Source organism: Micropterus salmoides, unplaced genomic scaffold (assembly GCF_014851395.1).
Source record: "Micropterus salmoides isolate LMB-PRFRI ecotype aquatic unplaced genomic scaffold, ASM1485139v1 Ms_hic_scaffold_12, whole genome shotgun sequence".
NCBI classification, from domain to species: domain Eukaryota; kingdom Metazoa; phylum Chordata; class Actinopteri; order Centrarchiformes; family Centrarchidae; genus Micropterus; species Micropterus salmoides.
In genome coordinates, this window is record NW_024040263.1 from 9085022 (window position 1) to 9102597 (window position 17576).

The 17576-nt window shown below is 42.1% G+C and overlaps 1 protein-coding gene across 2 annotated transcripts in view; it reads right to left on the reverse strand.

Moving 5' to 3' along the window:
- Positions 1–17576, reverse strand: part of cntln (centlein, centrosomal protein) — an 80474-nt gene that overhangs the window by 38163 nt on the left and 24735 nt on the right. For both annotated transcript variants that reach the window (XM_038713218.1, XM_038713219.1), the window contains exons 11-14: positions 15821–15940; positions 12945–13066; positions 9418–9534; positions 1396–1496 (exon numbers count right to left, since the gene is read on the reverse strand). In XM_038713218.1, coding sequence (XP_038569146.1) covers positions 1396–1496; positions 9418–9534; positions 12945–13066; positions 15821–15940 — 460 coding nt within the window. The remainder of the gene's footprint in view (positions 1–1395; positions 1497–9417; positions 9535–12944; positions 13067–15820; positions 15941–17576) is intronic.

Consider the following 17576-nt stretch of genomic DNA (forward strand, 5'->3'; position numbering starts at 1 on the left):
TGAATAATGTTGAGTTTACTTCCTAGTGGCTCTAAAACTTATTGGTTTTAGTCTCTATATAAATATTGCTAAAATAGTAAAACCTTATTTAAAATACAAAATAATGAACATAATGGTAAGATTGTCTTTGCCAAAATCATCACAACATACAATGTATTTATTTATTTAAATATATCAGGCAGTCTAACACATCTGTGTTTTGTGGGTGGGTGGGTTGTGTTCTTATTCAGTATGACACGGATAAATGTGAATTCATTATGATAATATAAACCTGCGGAGATATAATAACCCTTAATGCCATTCATGTAGATACAGCTATCTCAACTATCATCCTGCACCCACACAGTAGCTTAACATCTTTTAATGGGTGATTTTTTAAACTTGGTATGGTACCAAGCATTTTGTTACAGTGAGAATAGGACATTAACATTAATGGTAATACAACAAAAACAGCAGTACTGGGACTATATTGTGTTCCGCCAGTCTCAGCAGTTGGCAAGGCATTTTAGTATTAATTTTTAGTAAACCAAACTAAACATTTTTAGTATTTTTGTGAGGCTAAGCATTTACAGTACTACCCTACCCTTCAAATTAGAATGAATTTCTATCTGATATAAGCCGAAAGGTGATTTGTGCATGATAACATAAAACCGAAGGACACAGATACTCAGGCTCTAATGTAACATTTAGAATTTAGTGATTATTTGTTTGACAAGATATAAAACTAAGCATGTCCTTTCAAAGGAGATTATTTCCTAGCATTCCTGACCAGACCATCAATGGGAGATCCACCATTTCAATTAGTGCCATCCTTTAAATCACATACTTGCATCTCCAACAGACACCATCATTGGTTGTGAAGAAAATTAAAGTGATGTAGGACAGATTTGTTATTGAACTAGTTAATTAAGGCCTGCGGTTGCGGTGGTCAGAGTCTGACAAAAGGTTGCAGATTAGATTAAAAGCGATGTGCATTTTAACAGTGGGAATGATATATGCAGACAAGATGAACACTACTTGATCTCTCAATCAATTTGCAAGGAGTTGATCAAGTCTTAATTGAGTTGTCTTATTAATTCTGGCCAAGAGGTAGAAGAACAGTTTAAAGATGCTGTCATGTTAAACATGCATACTTTTCCACCATTACAGGTGACCCTTCCAGTGCTTTTTTCCCCTCCACTTTGTTCTTCAAGCCTGTGGCAACATTCTTGGGTAACATAGTAGAGAGCAATACAGTAAAATTGCAGCAAGAATAATTCAATTTAGGCAAAATATTTCCAGACCAAAAGAAAGGAAAAAGGGAAAAATAAATGGAAGAAGAATGAATGATGATAATAATTTTAAATATTAATGTTCACTTGGTTACTTCCCCAAAATGAAGAAAAAAGGGTTCACCTTGGTGTTCATTAGCAAGACACAGGTGGAGCTCTTTCACTGTGGCCCGGTCCATAGCAGCCTGGACTCGCAGCATGTCCAGCTCCTCTTCCAGGCCGGCTCTGCGCTCACACACATTAAAAAAATGTTTTCACACAGCTTGTGTCAAATATATATTTAACGTAATATAAACCCCAAAAAATATAAACCCACTACCAGCACATGCATTGAACGGTATAATGAGTATCTTTTTAAATCCCCACAAATATCTCTCTGGATTCCACTGTGAACTCAATTATTGTGGAAACTTTTATTACACATTTTAACTCGAATCGTACACACTGGCTTTCTCTTCCCAACAGAAAAGATGACATGGTGAAGAAATCAACTAATTAAATTGCTTTTTAATTCATCTGGATATCAAAGTGACAAGAAACATGAAACGCCAAGGTAGGAAAGTACAGTGTGCGCCTGTGTGTGTGCATCATAACAGACTGGAAAGTGTGCACAATTACCTCTCTGCAATTAGCTTGATTCCTGCTAAAGGCTAATTATGTGGAGCCATACTCGAGACTTTGCACTTTCAAGTTATTATTAGGACCCCAACTGAATTCTACTGAGGATACACACAAACCCACTGAGACAAACCACACCTGAAACACACACCTAATTTCCCTCCCCTCTGCTCCATGGAGTCAGAGAGAAACACTAGAAACAAGCTCCTGCTACTATAGTGGCATTCTTCCCTCAGTTAACCTCATTACAACAGTAGGTCTTCTTTCTGACTGACTTCTTAAGACATGCAGCAAGTGCAGTATGTGTGATACAATCCAAAGTGTTTAAAGAGTAACAGGGCATTTGTGGCTATGGTGACCTATGATGAGCATAATGGCAATTAACTCAAACTAGACACCCGTTTCAACCAATCTAATTTTGTTGCATCAACCAAGAGATTTTTCCATACATGTGCCAAGAAAATGACTAAGTAGTTACTGCCATAGCAAAGGGAAGAATAGTAATTAGCTTTTTAGCCCACACAGTCCAGTAGAGGCCTGGTCTAATGGCTGACCGCAGCTTAAAAAAGTATACAAATGACTCTCCCTGAGGGGGGGTGAGGAAGCAGATGGATATGTGTCGTTCCTCTATAGATTTTCCTCCATAAATGAACTCAAGTCGATGAGAAACCAGCACTGCCTTATGTGTCCAGGCTGTTAATGGGACAAATGAGCTGAAATATGCAGCACGCGGAAGGAGCCTGTTCCATCTCATGTTTCTCTTTTATGCCTTTTCAGATGCTGATGGTATTGACACTAAACCAAAGTTCATATGCAAAACATTCAATTTTGTTGAAGGATAAGCATACTTTCTTGGACGGAGAAGGGCTTAGATTGCAGATGGAGTTCATTGGCCAGGGGCTTCCAGTTTCACATCATAACATTCTGGAGATGGAAGACTATTGCACCCTTATTCAGTAACACTCAGTTGCGGCAGTGTGTTCACAATCCTGCCATAGATAGTGAATAAGCAGTGCTAGGGGTGAGCAATAATACAAATATGGTGACTAATCTTCAATATTTGTCATGGTAATTAGGTGAAAGTAAAATTAAATTGATACATATAAACTTTTGGTTTATAAGCCCATTTATATTTTAGAACTCTGTTAGAACGGACTGTTAAGCCATTTTGTTACATTTGCTTTAGTTTTGTTACATGATGTGAGTCACAATGTTCTAGTGCCAAGACTTTCGTTTTGTGACTGGTTAATTTGATCAATAAAAAAGGAAAACTCTTATGCAATTACACCATTGAATAATCTTTCTACAGTCTGTACAGCCTTTTCCCCTTTTCCTTAAATTATATATTAAAACACATTTCAAAAATACGAAAACTGTTCCCTTGAACGGTGACTGTACCAATCTTACCTTACAGTCTCACTCCTCATACTTTGCTTCCCTGTGTGATTACATAATTTGATAAAGAGATGCTTACTATTACTAGCCTTTTGGGGTTTTGATGGTGGGGAAAGAGTATCTTTGAGAATTCCAAAGGATGTTTAGGCAATACTGCAAGGCTGCAGTAGCACTGAGCTAAATCCCAACCTCAAGGAGCTATGTTTTAGATCTGCATCACATTATAGCTGCCTCCATCTGACCTTTTCCCTACATTGGACTACCTCCAGTAACCTGCAATTTCTCTGAAATGAAACCACGTTTTCCTGTCATATTCAAGCTGTCACAGTGGAGAAAATGCTCTCTACACCTGTACCTGCTATAGAGTATGTCAAGACTTTTTTTCCCCCCTTTCTTCTTTTCTTTTTTTTTTTTTAAAATCGGGATGATAAATCAAGTGAAGCTAGCCGGACAATTTCCAATTCCCTCTCAACTTGCCGCTTCACCTAAGGTAGAATAACACTCAGCAAGCATAAAAGCAAAAGAAGTTTCTTGGTAGAAACCAAACTAAAGGCAACAGACAGGTGTTATGTTTGGTAATGATGTGGTCTGCGATGTAAGTCTGTGTCTCACGCCGCTCTTTTGGCCCCGTTTTTGAAAACATTTTCTCTCTCATGCAGCGCTAGAACTTCAGCCCTGAGCTATCCACTCCATGTCATTTGATCTCGTCTCTACCTGTGTTGCACCTAACACAGCTTAGAGCACAAACTGCCAGCCTCCATCCACAAGGGTGTACAACACAACATCATCTGCAGCCATTGTACTTTCACATGCCAGCCTCCTCTTGGTTTCTTGCTTGGCACATAAAAATACACAGACAGAGCAGGGAATAGGGTGAGAAAGCGAAAACACCTCTGGCATTTTTATCGCTGGGGAAAAAAATCTTGTTTTGGGGGGTGAGAGGGGGGGATTCCCCTATGGTTAAAATCAGGCTAGAGGGCTGCTCATTGGTGGAGGGAGTTTGGGTGGATAAGCCACTGCTGTCAGCAGAAATGGTGACTGGTGGAGTTTACATGGCTCTGTGCTGTATTATAGCTGCGGGCGATGCAGCGGCAGCAGCAACAGTGAGACTTTAAGAGTTAGGTTATCCAGCCACAGGCACTGATATGAAAGGTAAATGGGGATTCATGTAATAACCACTGTTGGAAACAACATAGGATGTCCACAATATTCCCTGTTTAGGAGGCTTGTTGATGCTGCTAGGTATCCTAAATAATATGAAATAAAACAATATCATAATGTTGTATTAACTAAACAAAAAAATGAGGAAGAGAAAGACATCTGTACAAGTAAATACCACTTGCGCAGTTAATGATAATTTGGATACGACAGGAAAGAGGCCCTGTATTTCTGAGGTTTGGTTCTTTGAAATAACTGTTCTTTATGCTCTAATTTCACCATGTTATGAGGCTACTGTAGCTGAGTTGATGGCGCACTGAAGCTTGCATCATAATTAATAAGTGTAAAGCAATTTTTTTTTACACAATAATTAATTTACCAAATAATTAATGAAGGAAAAACCTTAGTTATCTGATTTAAAAACATGCATAAAACATTCTGTTTGTGTTTGTGTGAGCAAATGTGTCCCTCCTCCAACTAAGCCCTGGTCCGGGGGGCAAAAGACTCTCATTACTTCTAATACCTTTTAGCAAATCAAGATGAAACGAAAAGAAATAGAGGAATATGAGGAACATCAGGGTAAACTTTATTAAACTTAATTAGAGTCAACGTCGCTTACTGGGGAGGTTCACGTCCATAATGGTCACTCTCCATAAAGGCGCTTTCACTGCTGCTGCAGTGCAAATTATCTCAAAGGCTTTTTCCCCAGTAATCGCTGGCTAATTTATGCTTTGATGTCATCTGAGTATAGCATCTTAAGTCTGAGGGTGCACTGCATGTGTTTATTCTGTTTATGGGGCCTAAATAATCCCTGCCTCTTTTTACCAACAGACCTTTAACAACAATTAACAAGCACAGACATGGTGTGCTCCAGACAGATGCATAATGAGGCAGATAAAATGATCCCACTGCGAATTTTCTGGCCCACCATGCCTGTATGTGCTTGCAAGCCATCTACTACAACAGGAAAGAAATCGCAATCAAAAATCATCCACTAGTGTCAACTAGTTTATGTGTCACTTAAAAGTACTCCACCATGCATCTGAGATAGTGTAGATCAATCGGTTAGCCGATTAATCGCGCCAATATCTCGCATTTTGAGATCATCGGCAGAAACCTGCTTTCACGAGGCTGATACACACGAAAATGTCTGCAGAGATCACCTCTCATCCTAAATGACCACAAATCTAATCTAAAACCATTACCGGCTAGTGTAAATACATAAATAAACACTTCTGACAAATTGTACCCCACTATTGCTTAAACAGGAGTCACGTTCTGAAATCTAAAGCATAGCCCAATGTAATATTATATTTCATTGATTAATAAAAAATCCACAACATGTTACTAGCTAAGATAACCATGTATATTAGATTGTACTTTGCATGGAATAATTAAATTACACTTGAATTTCCTTTGTTTTGATATCAGCATTATATATAGTCATTCGGCCATCCATATCAGTCGACTACTAATGTGAGAGATATTCTAAACTGGTTAAATGTTGAGAGGTAGGTCTTCATGTCATGGGTCTTGTGCTTAATCACATGATTACAGAAAGGAGAGGCTGTTTTGTTGTAGGATTGTTTGCTGACTAAATAATGAAAGCAACAGAGCAGTCCCATACTATCAAAAAAAGTTTTTAAATACAACTTGGTTTGCCATGGATAAATAGAATTCCTGTCAACACATTTTTAAGTGACAGAAAAGAGACAAAAAAGTTCAACTTCTCCAGTAAGGTGATGATTATTTTTTTTTTTCCCCCCACACCAAATTTCATGACACAATGGCAAACGCTAACACAGGGAAATTTCCTCATTAGTTCTGGGTTTGACAGCTTGTATTAAATTGCATCTGGCAATTGATGAACTTGATCAGAACTGATCACTGCACAACCCCAGTACAAGAACTGTTGGGACCTTAATGACATGGGTTTCCACAGCCAAGGAGTGACACACATCTTGAGATGACCATGTGCAATTATAGACTGTATATAAGAAGTGGACATAGCCTTTGGATCTGAAAAATGAAGCCAATGAGTTAGTGCCTTAAAGCTGCATTCTTTTTTTTAATGAGGAGCAGGGGGCAACTCCAACAGTTACAAAAAGAAGTCTAATTGTATAGAAGTCTGTGACAAAATGACCCTACTTCTCCTTTGTTTTATTACGTCATTAAACATTTTCCTAATGACTTTATGGTCACGAGCCCTTGTTTCAAGTCTTCACAATACAGCATGCTTATCTTCCCCAGCTCCAAATAAGGTCACTTCTGGTTCCCAAAAAAAAAGAAAGATGGCAACGACCAAAATGCCAAACTCAAGGCTTCAGAATGGTAGTCCACAAATCAATGGGTGAGGTCATAGTGGCTACATCCACTTCTTAAATACAATCCATGCGTGCAATGCATACGCGTTGTCTGGAGTGATGAATTGTGCTGCACCATCTGCACCCATGACAAACAGATCTGGGTTCGGCAGATGCCAGGTTCCAAAATCTGGTTGAAAGCCTTCCAAGAAGAGCGGAGGATGGAAATGACAAAGAAGGAGCAACTCCATTTTAATGCCTGTGGTTTTACAATGAGATGTTCATTAAACACTATAATGGGTGCAATGTTCTAGTTTCCACACACTTTTGGCCATGAACTCCATGTATTTTTTTAAATGTACTTACTAATAACAATAATAATAATGTATATCTTAACAATGTTCACAGAGACACATACCCACAAAACACTCCATTACTCAACAGAGGTAGATGAAATGGTTTGTTGCCCAGAAATCACATTTATAATGTGACACAAGAAACCATGCTGCTAACAGTTCCTGCTGTAGGTTCTTCTAAAAAGTTGTCAAAGAAAAAGCAATTTGTTGCTCACTGCATCATTAGTGGGATCAGCCAAAAGAACAGACAAACAGACCCGTTTCACCTTCTTGCTCAACCTCCAATTCGAGTGCAGAGATTACAGGGGAGGCTGGGCTTCATAACCTTCTCTTAACACTGTGGGGATCCACTGAGCAGGAGTTAGCCCAGCAATATTCATTCTGGGAAATGGTCATTTGGGCCTCAAGACAGTGTTTTACAAGTGCTGTTTTTGGAGGAGGTGATGGGGAGCATCTGTGCACAATATCATGACAATGAGGAAGAGCAAATGAGAGACAAATAGAGAGTTTAAACAGATAACCCTGCCACTAGGCATTTAAAGCTTTATAAGGGGTCTTTATTTGGCCCTAAATTCTTCAGCTGCCAGGAGTTAATTAGCCATTAGTGAATCATTGCTAACACTTATCTAGCATAACCTTCACAAGCACAATCATTATAATACGGTCAACAGAACAACAAGCTGCAACTGCGTGCCCCAAGAGTTTCCTGGCAGTTAAGCTTCCACAAACTCTTGTTGTTGCACTATGATGGACACACTTTTCTGCCTTCTCTGTTGCCCCTCTACATAAATTTGCATTGCAGAGAAGTAAAGCTGTTTGGTTAAGCTGGCGTCATCCATAGCAGTCCCAACAAGACTATCTGTTCACTCCTGCTCCTTCTCACAACAGGTTTTAAAGCGAGAGGTGGAATAGAAATGGCCAGTATAATTTGTGTGTGTAGATGCGTGCCCTGGAACAGAGAGTTTTTCCTAAAGCACAAGTTTAAATACCCCAGCCAAGTTTACTTTGCACCAGCCACCCGGCTAAGGAGGGGCCCTGGGGGCGGGAATGGAGGAGATGAGGTGGAGCTCGTCAGGGGCACATAAAGGGGATCAACACTAACCCCGGAGGACAGGCCAGTTACACAGCTAGGAAAGAGGCCAGCCGCTATCTATCCCTCATGGTTTCCCTCCACAGGTCAGTTCCAAGGACCCTGTGTGTTCACTGTAGCCTGCTCACCCCCCCTCGACCAAGCAGTCCTCTGCTCTGCTCAGCTCTAGTCGTGGCCGGGCAGGCAGGCAGGCGGATGGACATCCCTTAACAGGCAGCATCGGCGGCACTAGGGCTGCTAGCCTGTAATTAGCTCGGACAGCTCAGGCTTGGAGAGAGGCAGCCGGGCTATATCATAATGAGCTCAGCTGGGATTAGGAGGACAGGGCAGGGGGGTGAGTAGAGGGGAAAGCAGTAGAGGGTGTGGGGGGCAAGTACCAGAATTCTGGGCTCAGCCCACTGCAGCATCACAGAGAGCTAGAGGGAGGCAACTGGGAAGACAAGTAGGAAGAGGGGAAGAGGAGGGTACAGAGGTATAGCGTAGAGGAGGGAAGAGGTGAGGAGAGGTGAAGGCTAGGGGAGATAGGAGGGACGCTTTAGGCCAAGCTTTGTATAACATCATAGAGGGTCAGCGTTAGTAGTACGGATGCAGGGGCTCCTCTAGATCAAACAAGACAATGGCTATACTACGCCCAGAGACAGACTAGAAGACAAAAACAGGAGGAAAGAAAGACAGACAGAAAGAGAAAAAGAAAAACTAAGTAACAAATAAAGTAATTAAATGAAAAGCACCTCGTGCAGAAAGTAAAGTCACACAACTCTGAGCCAATAACACTTGCAGTTTACAGACTATAGGTATGTAAAATGACTTATAGCACTCACTTAACAACACTAGCAACAGGACAACAGGTTGGCATAAATGTTCAATTAAAAATGCAGTTATTTCACAAAGACACAGCCAGGGATTCTGATAATGTGATTTTACTTCCTGCCCTTTTATGTGTGAATTTTCGTCCAGCCAATTTTACAAATGAGCACAGAGTCTAATGATCTTGCTTTGGCCCCTGCTGGCTGGTAATGATGTGGAAGGCTAGGTGGATGCTGTGAAGATGGGAAGGGCACCCTCAAATTTTAACACCCACAAACAAGAAGGGACAGTGGGAGTGCGCGTCAGTATGGGTGTACACGTGTGAGAGAGAAAAAGACAGTTTTAAACAAATGTGTGTGCGCACTCATACGTACTCATACTCAACACTGGTATTATCTATTTGACAGCAAGTGACTTACTTTTCAAGGGAGAGTTTCCTAGTGAGGTTTTTCAAGTAGGCCAGCTCGTTCCACACTGCATCACTGTCCTCTTGTCTCAGCTGCCATGGTTCTGCACGCTGCGTCCTTCCACCTGGCCTGGACACATACGCAATATATAAGCCAAAGGAACAAATGTAGAAGCAAGCAAAGGAATACATTTAAATTGAAGAGATAGCTTCACACACATGGAAAGCAAACATACTAACAAGGGAAAATGATTGCTACTGTACAACATTACCTTGCTGCCTCTGGCCAATTCACATGGGGTAACAAGGCCCCTTAGTCTCCCTCTGTTTTTGTTATTCAGCCATCTTTAGCAGTATTCAAATGAGCAGCCTTGACTTTGACATTTCCGTGGCAGATCATGCACACACACGTATGCATGTTTTTTAAAGCCCAGGGCACTGCCCGTGTGGCAGGGCGGTGGACCATTCCCTGTGTGCCATGCAAATGTAAATAATGGCAAAAACATACTCGCAAACGAGGTCATTCAAATGTCTACACCTCACTTATGAATACTTAATGACACTTTGTGCTCAGTAGCTATCCCCTCCATTGAACATCCCATTCAACTCTCTCTCTCTCACACACACACACACACACACAGTCCCTACTGCCCCCAACTGCATCCCTGCACATCCCTGAGAACTCATCAATCAGTCTTAGTCCAACACATTCAATTCCAATTAGCCTTTCATTTGCAAACTAAAACTGCTTTTAGTGAGAAATCCACAGACTGCAAAAGTAGCAGGCGAGGGGAGAATACCATTTTTGTCACACACATTATGCAGACACACACTACAGTTTCTCATTTTTACTCAATCAATAAGGTAGGTGTGTGGAAATGGTTTGTGAGGGTCAGTGCTATTGCAGAGGGCTCTTTTTGCCATGGTCATTATTGGCTATGTAGACACAGCTACGCTACACTAATACTAGTTAAACCCTGGTGTCAGGGATGTTGAGGCTACTGAGGAACGGCAAATGTTTTCATTTAATACTGCTAATGCCCCTGTGAGCAATTTGGAGCCCTTCGTAGTGTTTGAGTGTATGTGTGTGATGAGTTAGTTTCCCAGAATGCAAAGCTACTTAAGGGATAATCTCACTGTATAGTCACAGAGATTGATACACTTTTACTCATTCTACTGCAAGCACGCAGTGAATTCAGCCAAAACTATCTTAACACTGCCTGGAGCTGTAAAAGTACATGATATTTTACCCACAGCTCTGTTTTAATTCTCTCTGTGATTTTTAGGTATGTAGTGTATCAACTGCATTCCTTATGAAAGGTGTATGAAGCTTTATTAAGTCACGGTAAAGCTTTATACATTTTAATTTGTTTACAGTGGGTCTGAAAGCTGTTGAACATGGAGCCATGAGAGAGCTATCTTCTCCAGGCCTCAGTGCTTTCTCCCCTATGGTATCCTAGTTTCCATTATTAAGCAGGAGGAAATAGAGAGAACTTTTCCACGCCGCTGCGGCTAATTGCTCTGATTCAGGGGGAATCTGTTTATGGGCGCAACTTTGATCAGAGTACGGATGCTTTAATAACCTTTAATTTTATTTGCTCACCCCCATCATCCCCAGTCTGATTAAAAAACTTTTTCCCTTCTCTAATATAAATATGAAGTTGGCTTTTTTCCCCTCTCCATGCCATTTTTGGAAAATATGGTAGTAATGGTGAATGGCAGGGTGGTTTCACTGGGACTGGTCAACTGCGCACCACCTGCATGCTAATGAGCCAATGGATCTTTCGTCTGCTTTATGATTGGCTGGTAGTTCTATCTAGGGCGGGACTGGTTATCACACACATTGGTGATGTCACTCAGCAGCTTGCCGTACAGCAAGCAATTGTCTAACTCAATACCTTATTCTGCAGATGAGAGGTGAAGATTGATATGAGGGAAACTAAAATCTGGAAGGTATAGAAAAATTATGTTGGTGTCTAACACGAATATATTTAATTTGGCTTATACAATAACTGAAGTACAGGAATATGTTTGTGGCAGGTAAGGAGGGAGTCACAGTCTCATCTTTTGGTCCTACACACAAAAGGGAACAAAAACGCCCCCTCCCGCATCTTTCCAAAAAGGCAACAACACAGCATGGAAGCTACAGGGAAATCCCTAACAAGCTGGAAATGCAATGAGACTCAACGCCTATCCCAACTGACTTGTTAGGGCCCTGATTTCCCAGCACTAATGGGAGTATTTAAGTCATTTTCTATTGTCTCTCATTCAGGCTGGCATTACCCCAGTGGGTTTAACAGCTATTTAAGGATGGGGCTTAATGCCAAATGAATGCCAGGATCATAACATTGAGTGACTGGCTGGTGCCATGGTGGGCTCTGACTGAAAAGGGCAAAGCTGCCTATTGCATCAATTTTATGTCAAATCAGTCATGAAATACAGATACACTGACAATGATACTACAAACTTATTATGGATTTGTAGGTCTTCTTATCTTTTTATTCTTAACCACAGCCTTATTATATAAAGATAAATGTTTTTTATCATAAAATCAAGACCTTTATTTATTTCACTAAGCAGAGAATTTCTTTGATAACCTGCTAAAATGTATAACAGTGGCACAACTGGTGTTGACTCTCAGAGTTTTCTCTCTCTCTACATCTCTCTGTCTTTGTTCCCACTGTCTCAGACACATGCTGTTGAGCCGCGCTGAGCTGACATGAGCCGAGTCGAGCCTAGCGCTGAACACGCGCTCTCCCTCACTCCACTTTCACACGGGCTCACATTGCACTGCTGTTTTCTTTAATTAACCCAGAGAGAAAACAGCTGACAGGGTCAACACTTTGCTCCCGCGTGGCCACCAAACATATGCACCTTTAGTTACATTTTAAAATGGATTCAACGACACTGTTGGAGAGAAGAAACAGAGACAGAAAAAGTGGGAAAAGACTTGTGGAGACAATGGAGAGAACAAGACCCTTATATTAATGACATTTTCCAGCACATTTTCCACTTTGTGTAAAAAAAATCCCGTGGTTTCTGGTAAAGATAACAGGTTGAAGCAGGAAATGGCCCTCTTTCCTCCACAGGCCTCCTCAAACACCTTGCACCCCCCAGGACCAGACACCTCCAGCCTCTGGCTCTCACATCCTAATGATTGCTGAGGGAGAAGAGATGCGCGCGCACACGCATGGCCCAAATTGACAGGGCTTAAAACCTCTGAGCTTTTCAAAAGGCAAAGGAAGGAATTTCTCCCACTTTCCCAAATCCAGCACTCAGGTCTTGTCAGACAACATGTGGAGAGCAATGAGGCCCTAAGACTATTTGTGAGTGGTTTCAGACAGTTGTAGCATTTCACAAGGGCTTTTAACATAAGGCAAGGTGAGTCGTGCTTTGAAACATCTTTTACTGACTGCTGCTGCTGCTACTGTGTTTTATGAATCTTTTTATGAGTGTGCAATATCAATTTTGTCACATTTTCCCCAGTGTTGTGTGACAATCATTTTTGTTTTTTACATTAACAATAAAGTGTGTACTCACAAGCCATTTGATTTCTCCATCTCTTTCAGCTGGTCTCTGACTGTCCTGTAGTTGGTCTGAATCAGACACAGGCGTTCACGGCGTTTATCATGAGCTCTCCTCAGCTCATCATTCTCCTTCATCTGTAAGGCACAGACAAGGCCCCCCCCCCAAAAAAAGTTGTACATGTCAAATGAAACATAACTTCATTGAAAAAAGTCAGCTTCATGTATACTGGCACAGCAGTGTGGCAGGGAAGCTGAAAAAAGCCCCTCAATGTCTAAATATTTAAACAGGTGTACAACGGAAACACCTTTGCCTTGCAGAAACCAGCAGGTCCAGATTCTTTTCTCTCTTCGCCTTCCTCGTTGACAAGTACTTCCACTCTCAGTGGGAAACTGAGACATCATTAAAGAACGAAATTTACACGACGAGTCAATGGGGCCACAGAACACCAAGCTGACACACACACACACACACTCTTTAACCAGCAAAGAAACTCACTCTCTGGAGTTTCCAACTGATGAGCAGCACGTGTTGTGTTGGAGGGGGTTGTAGGGTTTGGGTTTGTTGCTGACACTGTTGTTGACAGCTATTAAAACACAGCGAGATTGGGCTCCAGCTTTAAAGAAGGAGTAAGAGAAGACAACATATAGATTTTTCTTGTCAGGGGCACCCCTCCTCCCCATCACACTGACCTTAACAGCGAGGGCGATGGAGAAAACACTTTCAACAGGCAGGACAAACAGAGGTGGAAAGAGAGCAAAGGAAGAGAGAAAAGCAGCTGGTGAAAATAGAGGAAAGAGAAAGAGAGAACAGAGAAATTAGAAAGAGAGGAAAGAGAGAGCAAAGCAAAAGAGAAAGTGAAAGGAAGAGTGCAGGACAGGTTTCTGCTTGAGTGGCCAGGGCTAGGGAGAGTTGTCGAGTGCTTTCTGAAGGGAAGGAGCTTGTTTACTGCTGATATGACACGGCTGCCCTGCAGAGAGGGAAATGCGAGCCCTCAGCCCTGTTATTATTAACAAGGACAAAGAGAACACAGGGAGCACACAAACATGCAGCGGACACACAACGGGTGTGCTCACATACACATACACACACGATACGCATTCACACTGCCAATGTGACAAGTATGGATTTTCCCTACCACGGATTATTCACAGAGGACATCTGCAAGACATCCTCAGCCCCTTCAAGCTGCCCCCAACCTCTCAAAAACAGGACTCTAATGAAAGGGGCCAGACCAGGGCAGTGTTAACTGGTGGAACTAGGAGCTGGGGGAGGACACAGAAGAGTTGAGGCAGACTGAATGGGGTGGGAGGATGGAGCAAGTGGCAGGGCATTAGCCACATCATGGCTTCCCAGGCTGCTTATAGAGCTTCCTCTGTGCAGCCCAGCTCTGGTCATCAGGCCACAGACCCTTGCCCACCGATCAATACACGCCCTTACTCAGCCAGCATACACATCTGTGGACGTTCTCAAGCTGAAAAATAATTACACAGCAACAGCTACTGTTTACTTGAAAGTGTGTGGAAGAAAAAAAAGAGGCCATTATTATGAGAATTGTTTGTTTGTCTGCTGCTGTTAGCTGGTAAGGTCAACATGTCAATGGTACAGGCTGGGCGTACCCAATTTGAAAGGCAGTCTATTTGAAAGAATTGGATAGGATCAACTGGAGAACAATGGACAGGACAGAGTGAAGTACTGTACTGAGGTGAGGTCTCAACTGTAGCTGAGCGAGGGCATGTTGCTCAATGCCAGATCCAAGCAAAGGACATAACCACTAAATCATGCTGTGAACTAACACCCTCATTAATGTGGTCGCATATTTGCATTGCGAATAACGATTTTTCTGTGCATACCTATGCTAAACGCCCCTTGGCAGACACGTAAATGGCACCATTAACTAAGACAGTCATGCGTGTCGTCTGAACCTACATTGAGCATTACCGTCTGACTGGGTGTCTGCCTGTGATGTAACTCAGACACTTCAGATCTGACAAGAAAATAGTGTCTAATGTGTTCCTGGGATTGTGTTCAAAGGGAGATGACCTCTGCATAATCACTCACTCACTGGTCAGCCTGAAAGATGGAAAGGATAAAAAAAACAAGGCAAGGAGGAGGACAGCTTTAGGGGAAAGTGCAAATAAAAAACAGAAAGAAGATGGCAGTGGAAAATATATAATAACATAATATACTGCTGACATACAAGAAATTAAGTCCAATTTTGAGACCTTTAACCTATGGGAGAGGTGAGAATTAAGTGTATTTTAATTTGAGAGAGAGAAAATTAAAGACATGGGAATGAAAAATAGAAGAAGAAAGATGTCAGAGCATGTGAAGGTTAAAAGACCAATAAAGCTGATTCGTTTAAGGAGAAAAAAGCCTGCTGCATCCACTTTCACCAGAGCAGCTCCTCTCCTGCTGCTTCGCTGCCAACGCATGCTCTGTGTGTGTGTGTGTGAGAGAAAGACTCTGTAAGAGAAGGTCATGGAGGAGGCAGTGGCAGCACTAGTGCAATTGAACCTTTTGGAGACTGTGACTGTTACAGTGCTGCAGACCTTCCTATAACCCAGCAGCTGATAGCAGCAATCATATGTAAGATAGTGGCCGGAGCAACAAGAAGCTCCATTAGGTCTCTCTAGTGCCTCACACTGGAGGTACTCAGCTGGACACCGCTATGCCACTGAATGTGACCTATTCAGCAAACAATAGCTTTAAGTTGTTCAAAGTCACTGACAGTCAATGGCCACTGCCATGTGTGGAAAAAGAAAAGAGGACGTAAGAACATGGACATACAGTTTGAATAAACCACAAAGAATAGTTGGGGATACATAGATTAATGTAGACAAGAGAAAAAGAGAGGACATTATGTGTATTCATTTATGATAGCTAGTTACCTTCAATTGCAGCAGCTCCTCAAGGTCTTCAATCCTCTGTTCTGCTCCTTTTCTCCCTCCACTACCCAACTCCACACTGCCGGCTGGGGACAGAGACCTAGACCGCAACAAAGGTGCGCCCTGGGACAGGTAAGCAAAGAAGCAAGGGGGTGAGAACTTGAGTACACTTCACTTAAACACACAGGCACAAACCCATGCAACAATTAACATCTGTAGAAAACACTGAGTGAATGCCAATAACGGAATTATCCGTGTTCACTCCCTTCCCCTCTCACCTTGGGTAAAACATGCACATTGTCTTCTTCGGTGCACACATATGCACACACAAACAAACATGCTACCAGAGGGATAAAGCGAGCTGGAGCAGCAGTCCGCATACGCTGAAGGGAGGAGGTTCAGTTGTGTGTGTGTTTGGAAGCGAGAGTTGCAAGCTGAGAGCGGCAAAGGTTTCTCCCTGCGACTGGCTAATGAGTATGTTCATTTCCATTTACATTGTTTCTTTGACAATAATGATGTCCCATTAGGGGAGTCTAAAGGGGCTATAGATTCCAGAATGTGCTGGGCTTCATTACAAGAGGTGGGCAGGGAGGCCGCTCTAATTGCTCTACTAGGGGCCTCCAGGTTACACTTGATAGGACAACTGGAAGAACCGCCGATTAGGAGGGGGGGTGCAAGTTGCTAGCCAGCCTCTTCTCTAGAAATAAATAAAGAAATGGATAAGTGCTGGGGCCGCACGGTAAGAAAGCAGTGGGAACAATATGGTAGTGGAATATGAATATGGGAGGATATGAGGCCCCCTGCGATGCAAGCAGGGCTGACCAGATGGCAGGCTAAAATATGCAATGCGACTAAACGTACAACAGTCCTTGGGCTGGAGTGGATGAAGAGTACAGGAGAAGGTGGTGGTGGAGTGAGCAGGATTATAATAAGATGGTGGATCAATACGCCCCCTCCCTTGCAAAATGTGTTCTGATGGCTGTTAAAAGCTTTGTTGTTCATCAAACTTATGAAACTAAAGACTTCAGCCCTGGTTGATTTGGCGACACCTGTGGTTAATGGTAGAAACGGCAAGTGGATTATAATAATACAGGTCCCAGTGTTCCATTCAAAATGATACATGATTCAACCACAGGGGACACCAAACACGTCTTGAGGGCTTACTCAGCAACTCACAAATTTGTTTTCGATGCAAGCAAACAAACTGTGGGCTGTGAGGATTCTCTGCATAAAGTTTTTCAACACTAAGAGGACAGACAACAATGTTGTCCTACACAACAACACATTATGTAAAATGCACACATGCAACCACTTTAGTCTGTTACTCCACATCTACTATATATCATTTTCTATGAATACCTTGTGCGTGGGTACGCAATGTGAATCCTGCATGGGAGAGGCAAAAACTGCTAGGCACAATAGAAACTGCAAAGGCAATTAGAGATGCAAATACTGTACATTTATCGGCAATGAAAAATGCCAGCCGAAAAAGTGGTTTGATATTATGAAAATGTGATGTAAATGTTTATTCTCATTTTGTCACTACAGAATGCATGTTTGTGAAAATCATTTGTCTGTGACACAAATTTCTAAGTATGCTAGTGTGTTTGGGAATGTGCCCTAGGGCTACAGTTGACTCCAGCGACCTGCTGTGCCCGGTTGTGCTATCATGCCTACACGCGTGCCAACCATGTGTTCTAACTCAGTCTTAATGACTCTATGCAACTAATTAGCAGATTTATCTGCATATTCCTGATGA